This window comes from Ambystoma mexicanum, chromosome 12, assembly GCF_040938575.1.
Source record: "Ambystoma mexicanum isolate Mex_15411 chromosome 12, UKY_AmexF1_1, whole genome shotgun sequence".
NCBI lineage: Eukaryota > Metazoa > Chordata > Amphibia > Caudata > Ambystomatidae > Ambystoma > Ambystoma mexicanum.
Window position 1 is genome coordinate 1,168,887,231 of NC_090936.1, and position 13,810 is coordinate 1,168,901,040.

The window sequence follows — 13,810 nt, forward strand, 5'->3', positions numbered from 1 at the left end:
ATGACCCCTCCCTTCTTAGACTGGTTGTCTTGACTGTCCCCAGGCCTTCGATAATTCTCGCTCTCTCTGTATGTGACCTCTCGTCCACCTTCCTTGGTTCTCCTTCCCTCTACTCACAACCTTGCATCTTCTTCTCCCAGATGCCATCTTGGTCTTTTAGTCTCTCACTCACTCATTCTCACCTCCGATATCTTTCTTTGACCTCTCGTTCGTAACAACGCTCTTCACCCTCTCCAAGCTATGACTGGTCTTCTCTCCCACAACAACCATCCTCTTGTCCAATATCTTGCCAGTGGGCATCATCGCCATTCTCAGGTATTTCGCTCATCTAATTTCTATCTGCGATTCTCCAACAAGATCTCGTCAGACTAATTTACTGTCCTTCGCCCAACAATATCGGTTTCTGTTCTATTCTCTCCCTCTCATATTACAAAATGCTCTTCTCTTTTCCTAGATGGTGCCCCTCATTGCTCACAATACACGCCTCGAATGCCAACAAATCTCGATTTACTAAATGTAGTTGTGCTCAGGCTTCTCTTACTTCATCACACTCTTAAACTAGTGCTATGGCTCTACCAAACGCTGCCAGCTTCCTCCTTGAAGCTCTCCCACAGACCAATATAGGTATCAAAGGTCAAACTCCCCTCCCCTGCGAGATGATCGGAACACAATGATTACACTGGATCTGCAGGGGCTGGTCTGTTCCCAGATTAGACAGTGTGGTTTTATCAGGGCACCTGCCCAAGGTCAGGTAGCAGTGTAACCATTTTGTAATCTCCTTTGTCGGTTTCCACAGTAGTGATGGTTGCACGTATATCTGCATCCTTTTTGTGACGTGGTTGTTGCTTGGTAATGGTCCAGGAACATTTTTATTACTTATAACATGGGTTTTTCTACTTCGCAAATTCATCAACTTTAAACCTGCAAACTAAAAAACTACTGTGCTGCAGGCATTCAGCAGCTTTGTGATCCCATAGAGGGTTCCTAGAACTTAGCAACTGGGAACTCAATCCCAGGTGGCGAGTTACAGGGAGAGAGGTAGGGACATTGTGAAGGATGATGGAGAGAGAGGTTGGAAGAGAAGAAAGCACTGAGAAAGGAAAAGAGGAGCCAGAGACAGGCTGGATGAGAAAGGTCAGGAGGTGAAAGGAAAGATAAAAGCAGAGGGGGGAATAAAACTAAGGAAAAGCTAGCAGGGGAGAACAGAGGAAGGAGGTCAGATGTAGTGAAGAGGATCACAAAAAAAAAAAGGCCGGAGATGGAGAAGGGACAGATAACAACAACAGAGGAATGAACCTCAAGAGAGGAAAATGAGGAAAAAGAGAAGGGCAGAGGATGTAAAAGGAGAGACTAGAGAAGGGGGAGCGAAAGACAAGGAAAGACTAAAAGAGGTAAATCAGTCTTGGGTCCTGCAAGGAAGGAGCTTGGCCACGGCCTGTTGGTGGCAGTAAGCAAAATTTGGACTGAAGTCAGAATCTACAGAGCGAGAGTCCCAGTCGCTGGGGAAAGGTGATCCTGTGGGCATTAATTTACTGCAGTTAAGCGTGTGGCGGGTCTTGTGATTCTGCATCACCATTAGCATGGTGTCCAAAAGAATGAACTCAAAAGAAAATCCGGTCATGTCTACAACGTATGTTACAATCTGAACAAACACAGGGCACTAGAATCCCAGGCAATAGTTTGATTAGGGAACGCTTGAAATCGGGACGCTGGGATACATAGAAACGGCTCACTTATTGTATTCCACACATACCTTTGCATCGCTGCATTTAGCTATGTCCCTTTTGTGCCAACCTTTCCTCTACCAAAAAAAAAACAACTGTAGACAGCCCAACCTTGCCCAAAGGAAATAGAAGTGACAACTCAGCTTCCGAGTGTCTGTATACCACAATAGGCTGCGACACAAATTAAATGTGGTTACTTCTGCAATTTACCAAAACCTTCTTTCAAGATTTACACAGACATTGTGTGGGCAGCTCATCTTACGTTTGGCTCTCGGGAGCAAGCCAGGCTTCCTGACACAGCCCTATCCATTCATTTAATAGCTCCCCCACCTTTTCACAACATGGAGCTGGTTATGCCCCTCTCACATTTCCAAACGCCCACTCGCCTCAACATTTGCACTTCTTAAGGGACACCATTAAACAGACACCCCAATTGCTAACTCACTAATACACTCATTTCGCTCCCCATTTAGAATACTCTGCAGATAACAAAAAGGCATGTTAAACATATTCAACAGTTCCGGTGTCACCAGGGTTCCTTCTTTGTACTTGAAATGCAAAGCAAAGATGAGGAACAGGAACAGACCACCTAAGTTGGTCTTTGAGTTCTGGTCGAGAACATCTGATCTACGCCCTGGGGAGCTTTGTGCCCCAAAGAAACCCCCTACAAAATCCATGAAAATCAAATACAAACTCCTTGAGAAAATGTATTTGAAAAATCTTCTCAGACCACTGAAACTTTGAAGAGGCCGATACTTGCCCATCTTTCCAAGACCAAGAGTCAAGCCCTATTTCCACCATCTTTCGTTGACCGGTGTCACCAGCAATATTGCTGAGCAGTACAGATGCATATCAGAACAAAAAGGAAACATTGGGTTTGTCATGCATGCGCTCCAGTGTGTGGGTCGACCAGCCATGCCCGGAGTTCCTCAGAAGTGGTAATGCCAGGACAGGCTCCCACGGGCTGCGCATGTGTTTTTCCAATGGACCAGCTTCAGTGTCAGAGCCCTCTGCCATGCCACGAGCCTGTAGACCCCAGTTCCCGATGTAGCCTCTGCACTATGAACCCCCACCAGCCAGTGTGCCCCACAATTCCCTTATGCTCCAAGCACTCTGCTTTGGAATTTCCTCTTCCCTCCGTTCAGGTGCCACTTCTGGCTTATGCATCTGCGTTGGCAGAGAGTGGGGGAGGGTGTGGGTGGGAAATGGCTCCTTTCCCCTAACAAAGTTACAAACAATACTTTCTTGGTGGGCCAGGAGAATGGCTCCCTTCTCCCGACGTCCGGTCTCAACAGCTAGGGTGAATGACTCCCTTTCACATGCCTTTCTGACCCTTACTGCAGGTCAAGTTTACCGCTTTTCATCTGGTATCATGTTATCAGTTCATTATAACCAGGTTGGGGGGGGGGGGGGGGGGGGGGGAAGGTTACTCCCTACGGCTGGTCTTTTTAATTAGGGTCCACACCTACAACACCCAATTCTAAGTGTTAGGAGGGCCCACAACCCTGGCTTTTATTCTTCAGGAGGATCCACGTCCCTGGCTACGCTTTAATTTGGTCCACTTCCCTGAAAAGTATTGCCACGAGGAAGAGGACTTGTATCACCTTCTTGCTTTGCGTCCCAGACTCTTGTTCTTTTTTGCACTGGCCCACTTGGTTCACTCCCCTGCCATGAGGAAGAGGATTCATTTTGTTTAGGGTCCCTGATCATCCTTCCGCTGTCAGTGGGCTTATCTCCGCCACGGTCGTGAGGGACGCTCCCTCCCAAGTTCTCTTTATGGTACTTGGGGTCCTCAACCCTTCCCTGGTGGTCAATGGGCTTCGTTCCACCACTGCGATGAGCAGCTCCCTGCCCCTCCTGTGCCAATCAAGCGGTATGATTGCAAAGGGGCCACGGGGCCATTGCATCTGCCTTCTTGGTAAGCCGCCCCGCATCCCCTCAGTCTCCTGTGGCACCCTTTACCTTGTTGGTGTTTTCGGTACAGCATCAGGGCGTCCTCGGCTGGCGGGCGTGCAGTGCAGCTTCTCCTGCGTCTTGCATCTCCTACGGCTGTGCAACGGTATTGCCGGAACGCCTCGCTACAGCTGTTCACAGACCTGCTCCTGCAGACCATCCGATCTTCAGACGTAGTGGACTGCCAGCGTCCATGGAGCCATCACCCGCTGGATTAGCGACAGAGGTTTGAATCTCCCGAGTTCGGCGACGCAGGTTTGAATCACCTGCATTCCGTGCACAGCATTCCTGCAGTCTTCTACGGCTGCGCAAGAACACCTCTCCCTCCAGCGACTCCACTTTTCTTGTGGTGAAGAACAGTAGTCGCCATAACAACAAGTTCAATTCCTACAACACTCTAGTGCCGTTTGGGTTATATGAGGACTGCCCCAGCGTAAAATGAGTTCAATTGCCACCAGCTGGTCGAGCATACCTCCCGCTCGATTGTAGTGTTCTCAAACCCTTCGTCACAGTCTGCTTTTTCCTGGTGGTGTCAACAGAAAAGTTAGAATTAGCCAGTCAGATTTAGGCATCTTATTGACATCATGAACAACAGACTTAGAAGAACTGATATTGCAGTGGTACATATTAGCACTGCTAAAGAAGCTCTTTATAGACTTTGGGATCTCCACGGGGAAAGAAAGGTAAGGCTCAGTCCTGGGATGATATTTGTTACCATTAGAACAACCTGATGTTATTGCATTGTGGCGTTACGGGTTATTGAGGCCGTGCCTCAGAGCCAGGTTGTCATCCCCAAGTGAATGTGGTGTGGTGGTCAGCTTTGGAGTTAAAGGGGCTGTATCTCGGACTGGCATCCTTATGCCCCACGAAGGGAGGTCCTCTGCATGTTACCACCCCCCGGGGGGGGGGGGGGGGGGACTATATATGTTAGCAGCTGCACCTCCCCGGCAGCATGGAAAGGGGCTGCCTCCTGGGGAGAAGTGATGCCAACTGAAGGATCGTCACAGTTCCTACAAGGGGTTCCGGCCCTTGGGGAAAACACCTCCAGTTTGAATGGGCGCGGTGTTCCTCAGGGGCCTGTACCGCACTAGCATGGTTTGCCAGCAAATCTGACCAGAACATGAGTTTACTCAAATTCTTGGTAGTGTAGAGAACCAGATGACGTCATCTCTAGTGCCCGCCCCCTCAACTCTCATACTAGAAGAATAGCTGGGAGACTGTGTACCCTTGCACTGATATGGTTGAAGGATGTCGCCGCACACCCTTGGACATAGAAGAGCTGCAAGTGAAAACTGATAAGAGTAAAGTGATGCAAGGAGAAGACACGAGGAAGCACTGAAAAGATATGCAAATAAAGAAATCTAAAGTAAATATATTTTCGAGTGAGAAGAAAACCACATATGCAAAGAGAAGTAACCAGATGAGTAGTAAATGTATATTCGCAGAAATGCAAGGTAGACGAGTCATATAGAAGCTTACTGCAGTAGAAACTATAAAGTGAGGGAAGCAGCCATATTGAAAAAGATGGAAGTCGCATTGTGTCAAAACTACCACAGAGACAAACCAAGGCTGCAGTGTTGAAGGACGCTGAAGAAACAGCTTCATGCGAGGAAAAAAGGATATCCGTTTTGCTAAGACGAATCATGATACAGAAGAAATAATTGTTAAGTACAGAAGGAGTTAACATGGATAAACTATGAATAAAAGAACACATTTCTCTTAGATTAAGTCGAAGCGTAAACATTTGCAAGTGCCAAGTATTAAACAATTAAAGATGCAAAAAGCATATGAAAGGTGGAGCGATCAAGTCTCCAGAGGCCAAAAGGAGTAATGACACTCAGCATAATTAAATCAAATAGCAGGAAATAACGGGTCAAAAATTTACTAATTCATGGTCTACTGACACGTGGTGCAAGACTCGCAAACAAGACCTATTCATTAAAGTTCCAATTGAAGATAGCGATGTACCTAAACACCCTTAAAGGTTCCAGAGAAGAGAACAGTCAGCAAGGCCAGCTACAACGGAGGAGCCTTGGCTCATGGTCTAACTGATGAGCTGGTAGGCTTATTGACCAATGTGGGCAGTCGTCTGATGTTCCTCACACCTGGGTTTCGTTCTGTTCACGTGCTGCTAACGAGCCGAACGTCCAATCTTAAGGGGCTAAATAGCAGCATGCTATACAATGTTCTAGAAACCAATTTGCTGTTATTATTTTTCTATAACCATTATTATACGTATTTTAGGGAGGTAGTTTGAGGCGTGCCTAGCAGATAAGAGGCAGCCAATAATGTTAACACTTATACATATTACAGGTATGTGTTCCCCTAACCAATCCCTCGATACGTTTTACTGTTTGCTATGTAGGATGACATCATAGCTGACGTGCATCGAAGTATAAAGCCTTTGTGTAATGGAAAATAACCGAGAGTGTGTGAGCTACCCTTTGTATGGTCATCAGATTTCCCTACTTTATTTTGAGCGGACAATACAGTAGTACTTTGCCATAATCTTGGAGCCTGTCCGATTATTTGGGTCCGAGGTCATGTATTATGGCAATTCCATTCTGCACAAGAGAAACACCTAAAGGTGCTATTGCACAGTAGGTTTTCTGAGAGGCAATGCAATTTTTCTTCCTTTAGTAAAATCACTTACTCAGAGCAGTTGTGATGTATGATCCAAGTTAACACTACTTATATGCCGATAGATACAAGCATATTATATAATTTATTTCCACTTCGTATCGCCTTTAAAAGTAAGAATTCCTGCCACTTTCTCATTGAATATGCCCACATGGAGAAACCTAGCAACGAAGGCATGCTACATAACGAATGCCCAGAAATATACAATCTTATCTTCTAAGCCTGCTGGAGGTATTAAAAAAGCTTCAGGTCAGATGGCCATCCCACACCTGCATCCCACACACACACTATTCCTTCACCCAATGGAGTGTAACCTCAAAATGCTCCCGAGTTCTCTGCCTTGAAATGTAACGGGCCAACAAGCCTTTCTTTCCCAATCATTTGACTATATCTGTGTACAGGTGCGTTATAAATTACTTATCATATCGTATCATGAAGTATTAATATGGGACTGATCTATTGTCCTATCTCTGCAGAATATTTCCAGTTAGAGTAATAACGGGAATACTTTGGGTATTGCAACTTGTTCTGGACACGGTAGGAAATTGTGACCCCTGCCCGGTTCCGTGTAATATTAACAAATTAAAAAATAACCAAAACATTTTTAGCAAAGAAATACCGATTTAATTTCCCTTTTTTAATTTACCTCCAAATCCGCCCCCCCCCCCAAAGCACAACGGTCATAGCCACGGTGGAGTGCAACCAGCACAGATGGACATTGCAAGTGCTTTTAGAACCTAAGTGAGGCTGAGAACAGAAATTAAATTATAGGAGATTCCAAAAGGCTTTTAACTTTATATTGCAGCAGAGGTGGCCGAATATTGATCCAATCAAAGCTTTTCAACCCGTTTTCCAAATTGTGTTGGCGACTCCTCATGCACCATAGATATGACACTAGACGCATCAGCAGCCTGCTAACTGATCAGCATGAAAGCAGACACGTCAACCACACCTGCCTAAACCCCCCCCCGCCCCCCCCATCTCACTCTTGGGCCCTCAGGTGCTTTTTTGAACAATTCTTAACCCACCCTGCAACACATCTCTTAGCCCGAATTACCAGTGACTTCCTTATATGGCTATGGGGCAGAATTCACCGACACCCGATGACCTACACTAGGTACTCCGATCCACAGACCCATCCCACAGCAAGAGACATTGATCGTGCCTACTCACTGGCCATGTTGGAGGACAATTTTCCCAATCGCTGAAATATGGCAGGACTATAGAATTCTCCTCCCATGCAAATTACTTTACCAACCCCTCCTCGACCCGTTAAGACCCAGGAGAACCCCACTTAGATCCAACATAAAACTCACAAAACCTTTGAGCAACTCAACCTGGATTCAGACAAAATCTCTTCACATAGCATTAATGTAGAATTGTGTGGGCATTCCGGCAGAGGGCCTGATGCAGTCTCCAGAAAACACTCCGTTTGGAGAAACGCAAACAAAATAATATAAAGCAAGTTGTAAACATGCCAGGATGCCAAGGTACATCTGGACATCAAAATCACAGAACATAATACCACAAAGCAACCTTCAAAAACAAAAAAGGACCCCTTCTCCAATCCAGGTTATACCAAAGAACTGCCCCGAGAGGTGCCGACATTTGTCTTGCCACAAGGTAACACGTCCTCCACCCACATAAGCCCATGAAAATTAGGACATTTATCGCCAAGGCTAACCAAGGATCTTAACCACAGGAAAAGAACCCAGGAAACCACTTCTCACAGAAGTACAGGCCACTGACTTACTCCTAACTGGGCCTAGAGTAGGCAGGATTCTGGTGACCCCGGCCCAGCAGCCATGGCAGCATCCCAGCTAACATCTCACTCGTCAAAGACTCACCACAGGTAGGACAAGTAGCCTTCAAAGAATCCAGGGTCACACCCTCGTGAAGAGATCCCTAAAAGGCCTGTTCCCCTCCAGAGCTAGAGTGGAACCTAAAGACTAGAAAGTATCCTCACTGCGTGCATCCAGGCACAAACCGTTTGGACACAGACTAGCCTGAATTTAGCCTGCCAGATCGTAAACCGTAAACTGCTCTGTGTGGGATCAGCTACTAGGCCTCTAGGACCAACATTCCCTGAACATGTGGAATATGCATAAGCCATCCCCTCGCCTCGGTTAGGACCAGACCACCTTCCCACACCACCTAAAGCACTTGGCCAACATCGCATCTCCTGCACTGTGGGGGCTCAAATCCTCCTGTCCAACTAATAAACCTGCTCATCCAAACCCAATCCTGTGGTGTCCAGAATACCTTGGGACTCACACTTCTTAGCCCTTTTCAAAATGTATGTCAAGCCACTACAGACCTAGATATCAGACAGAAGAGTCAACAAGGCCAACTGGGTATCATGACAAACATGATCCAAGTATTAGAGAAGCAGACTGGGTGGAGGGGAATCAGCCTGTAGCTTCATTGTGCAGAGAACTAAATTCTAGTCATTGGCCTGCCTTGCTTAATCCAACAAACCGCCTCACCAAGCCGCCCTAGCCCACACAATTTTCCAGATGTATGCAATTTAGGCTGTAGCATTAATTCATAAACAGGCACCCTAAGATCGGTATTCTTCCAAATGAAACCATTCAAAAAAATAATGACCTTGAATACCATGAGAAACCCACCCCATAGCAGTAAGGGGACTTATTTTCAAGGCTGCACTGATCAACTCCTGCTACACCGTCCTAATACGCCATCAAATCATCCAGAATGCTACTAGTGGGCTCATCCTTGGCTTAAGCAAAGGCCAACCAGTTACTAAATGAAATGTGCACATGGGCTTCTGCTGAAGGACAGGAGATACTATGTGTTGCACACTAATGCCAGAAGGCCGGGCCTCATACTACCCAACAGGAAAGATCTCACGATACTGGTCAACAGAGCCAGATTCCCATGCAAAGTCCAACCCCCTGCTGACCCCAAAAACAGCATTTAGACCAAACTAAAGACCCGCCTGCTCTAATAAAACACTCGGGAGGAACCACAACCCACACCTGCCAAAAATCACAAAAAGGAAATTCTGTTATGCAGGGAGCAGTCTGCAAATAAAACGAACAGACCTAGGGACACCAGATAACTTCAAGTCGCTGGGACATTAACATCCTTAGCCCAGGGCTGCCCTTTTTACAAATCATGGATATTGGTGCGCAAGTACAATTTTCTGGGAAAGAAGTTTACAAAGCCTACAACAGAATGCATAGTTTGGTCAATGAACTGTGAAAGGTAATGAAAGTTCACACAGGAGATCATGCGATCTTCTCACTCTTCGCCCCCCAGGAATTCAACTCGTGCCAGGTGAAACACTTTCCTCCAAGGGGTTCTCTGGAGAAGGTGTGTGCATACGCATTCCAAGTGTCTGTATACATAGCATTCAAAGCAACAGAATGAAGAACTACCCACACTAAAGCAGATACTTTTTCAGCACTCACTTCATCCAGCTTATTAAAACGTTCTCGCATGGGGGCCTCCAGATCCTGCTGAATTTCTGCTTTCAATAATTCCAACTTCTGGGGTGTGAGAACCTAGGAGTAACACAAACAGAAAAATAAAGTCAGCACATGTCTGAGGTCTACAGGACTGTAAAACAGTAAATTATGTTATTAGAAAACTGATGACTTCCAATCGCAAGAGCTAGGTGAGCTGCTGTCTGCACTGGGTCATCAGAAGGGCACCATCACAAAACGCTAGGAGCACAAGATCAGGGCTGCTAATCGCAGGCAGAGGAGCTGCAGAGGGACCGGCTCCAGCCTGGAGTTTCAGAAACATTCCAATCAAGATTCGGAGCTTGAGGCAAGGTTTAAAGCCGAAACCTGAACTGGTCTCATCCACAATTAACCCATCATTGTGTTTTCTTTTTTAATGTGGTAGCACTTGAAAGCCGGCCATCTGCGCCCACTGGTCCTCTTGAGTTTATCTAAATCGCAGTAGGAGTGAGAATGGCTACATCTGAACAGGAGCCCAAATTGAAAGTGATTTTCCTCTGCCAAGAAGCTGAAATGTTAATGTAGGGGTTTTTGTAAAAAGGTGAGTCCAATCTGGGGGTGCTGGAAAATGTAATAATGGACCGTCTGTAGAGATAGTTAGTATTCTAACATACAAACATTGTTATGTTTATTTTAAAAAAAAAATCTATCGTAAGCTTGTCTCTGAAGTCTCGGACAATGGAGACTTTTGTACCAGGCCAATTTTTGGACCTCTTAACCACTTGCAAAAGAAGTTCAAATTGTTGCACTCTGCAGTGGCCTTAGGAAAGACCTAGAAATAAACGAAGAGGTTGTCTGGTGGTGGGCGACATGCATGGGGGTTCAGAGAATTGAGGCATGGAGCGCAGGGGTGGATGGGAGGAGGCGGGGTACAGGAACAGAGGATGCCCGCAGAAGCACGAGAACCTTTCGGGAAGTCGGGGTGAGAGGTGGGTGGGACTGGAAGGCGAGAGAGGAAACACTGGCAAGAAGGATGTAGTGGGGAGCTGAAGAAAGACCCAGGAAGAGGAGAGGGGGGCAAAAGAAGCCGCCTGCATGTTCCCTTTACGGTCTTCACCGCTGTAATGAATGCTGCCGATGTTTGCGAACCCAATTTAGGTATAAAACCTAATCAAAGGTTTGCTTTATATATATTTTTTGCATCACTAGTACTGGCTAACGTCCGCCTAAACAAAGTCCATTTCGCCAGTACCGTACAGATTCCTTACTTGGCTCTGCGGCATCGGCCAGGAAACACACAATCAGGGGCTCCTACATCGGCCTCCTTACACTTCCGCCCCCAAGGATTCAATGGCAGCTGCGATGTTACCACTGAATACAGTGGTGTCCGCATGCACACTCACCACTCGGATCATGGCCTTCACCATAGCAGCTTTGCGGCTGGCGCCCGAAATAATCAAGAAAAGGACTCTGGTGGGGGAAGCTGGACCCCAGTCATCTAATATTTGGTGGAGGAGAGCAGAACCAACTAGACGTTTTACCCTCATTAACCCCCCTTACAAAATTTAGTATGGTTAAAGGGCATACACAGGCCTAGGCCCGCTCCCAGGCTTACCTGACTTTAGTCCTTGCCGGGGAAGGACTCTGCTCACGAACAGGCCTAGACCCGCTCCCAGGCTTACCTGACTTTAGTCCTTGCCAGGGAAGAAGTTTTGCTCACGCACAGGCCTAGGCAAGCTCCCAGGCTTACCTGACTTTAGTCCTTGCAGGGGAAGGACTTCTACTCATGCACAGGCCTAGGCCAGCTCCCAGGCTTACCTGACTTTAGTCCTTGCCGGGGAAGGACTTCGGCTCACGCACAGGCCTAGACCCGCTCCCAGGCTTACCTGACTTTTGAGTTCTTCTAATTCTCGGGTTTTATCTAACAACTCCCCGCGGAGCTCGGCAAGGAGGAGCTGGATCTTTTCCTGAACCGTCTGATTCTCAACCGCCAGCTGCTTCAATTCATTCTGTGCCCTTGTAAAATCGTCCTGGAGTCTGAAACGGAAGACATGTACAGGCAATGTAAGGCCTTTCATCTGTTGACATTCCCCAGATCGTGCATTTAGCATTCTAGAAATCAAAGGCATCTCAGGAGCAGACGAGTAAAGCAGGAAGCCCCTCGGTGCAAATCTGACTTCTACCATTTATTTTATTTGTTCATTTGTAGCGCGCCGGAACCCACAGGTATCAGGGCGCACAAAAACACAAGACTACAAAAAAAGCGTGAACCCTGTACTTTGAACTAAGCATCCACATATCAGACAGGAGAGGTTTAGGGGGAGGTATGGTGAAAGAACCATTATTGGGACTGGTTACTGGTCACCCACACTTGTGATCATCAGGTTTGATTTAGGGTAACCAGGTACATCCAAGTCACTAGAGCATCCGGTCCCCAATCTTTTTAAAGACCACCTTTTTTTTCTCCACTTTGCATTTATTAAACTTTTCAACAAACAATTCCACCAGCCAACATCTAGCGTAACCAAAGATTACACGCAACAAACGCCAAAGCACTTTGTACCCATACCCGTTCCCCCCACCCCACCACAAGCTACCCGGATTACAGAAAAAAAAATACACAAGGTTTAAAGTTAAGGCACAATACACATTGAGACTTTTCAACAACACATCGATGTCAGTAGGGTCCCAGGTGATCGCACGAGATCTAGTGACATGCCAGGCTACCCGCCACCCTCCCCGAACTTCAAGCCTCCCCCGTGCCCGGGTTGTTCTCAGCTTCAGGCCGTCACAGTCTGCACTCAACAGAACCATAGTCCATTCCTGCAGGAAAGCAGACATTATCATTGGTTATGGCCGACAGTTTCTCGTACGTAAAAATAGCCAATAACTTGCTGAGCTACTCCGCCTTGGTGGGGGCATGGTAACTTTTCCATTTTTGGGCCAGGGCCATTCTTCAGCTCGTCACATAGCGCGCGCCCCCCCCCCCCCCCGTCACCCTAGAGAAAGATACAGAGTCATCAGGCATGGGTGTGCCCAGGAGGACCTCCAAGGGGTGAAAGGAGGTCCACGTTCCCAGAATGCCCTTAATCCAACTAAGCAGTTCCGCCAAGAAGATCTGGATGACTGGATACTCCCACCACATGTGGAACCAAGTACCACGGAGAGAACACACCCTGGGACACATTAGCAAAAATTTTAGATAAGGTGACGGGGGGGGGGGGGGGGGGAGGGGAACGGCGCCAAGAATGAAGAATCTTGAAGTTATGCTCCATGGCTGCTGTGTACAACCCCCCCAAAAAAATTGACTTGAAGACTGACTGCCATGCATGATCGTCTAGGACATTGCCCAACCTCTCCTGCCAGGTACGCTTCAACGATTGTCTACCTTCAAGATCAGCTGAAACCAGCACGTTGTAAATCTTGGAGAGGGATCTCTTCCTGGACTTAGCTTCCATGAAGACTTTTTCAAAGGGAGTCAAGAGGACGGGACAGGTCAGCCAGCCAGCTGGTCTGGGTGAGGATACCCTTAAGCCGCAGGTAATCTAAGATGGAAAGTGGTTTTTCCCGCAACACCTCCAACAACTGGCCAAACTCGATAAAACCACCATGGTAAAAGAGTTGCGCAGCCCTTTCCACCCCCTGATCCGACCACGATTGCGTCTCTCGAAACCCTCACGGTCGAAGGTCTTCTCAGAATCCAACGAGAGGAGGTAAGCCTCCGACTCCCGCTTTGACACCTGGTACATGAGGCCCAGAGTTTTCCTTACGTTATCAGAGCCTTGGCGCCCGGGGATAAAACCAACTTGGTCTCCATGGACTAGAGAGGGGAGGAATTTTGCCAATCTATTCGCCAGGAGTTTAGCCAGTATTTTAACGTCTATATTGAGAAGGGAAATGGGCCTGTAAGACTGACAAAGCGAGGGATCTTTCCCTTCTTTCGGGAGAACCACTATAAGAGCCGACATCATGGTATCGGGAAGGGAACCAGTGTCTAGGGCAGGGTTCTAGACCTTAGCTAGGAAGGGAGCGAACGTGGATCGAAAGGTCTTAAGTAACGGACAG

The 13,810-nt window shown here is 47.1% G+C and overlaps 1 protein-coding gene across 4 annotated transcripts in view; it reads right to left on the reverse strand.

The window, feature by feature from the left end:
- CEP83 (centrosomal protein 83) overlaps nt 1-13,810 on the reverse strand; it is a 284,641-nt gene that overhangs the window by 233,841 nt on the left and 36,990 nt on the right. For all 4 annotated transcript variants that reach the window (XM_069629801.1, XM_069629802.1, XM_069629804.1 and 1 more), the window contains exons 4-5: nt 11,632-11,782; nt 9,752-9,844 (exon numbers count right to left, since the gene is read on the reverse strand). In XM_069629801.1, coding sequence (XP_069485902.1) covers nt 9,752-9,844; nt 11,632-11,782 — 244 coding nt within the window. The remainder of the gene's footprint in view (nt 1-9,751; nt 9,845-11,631; nt 11,783-13,810) is intronic.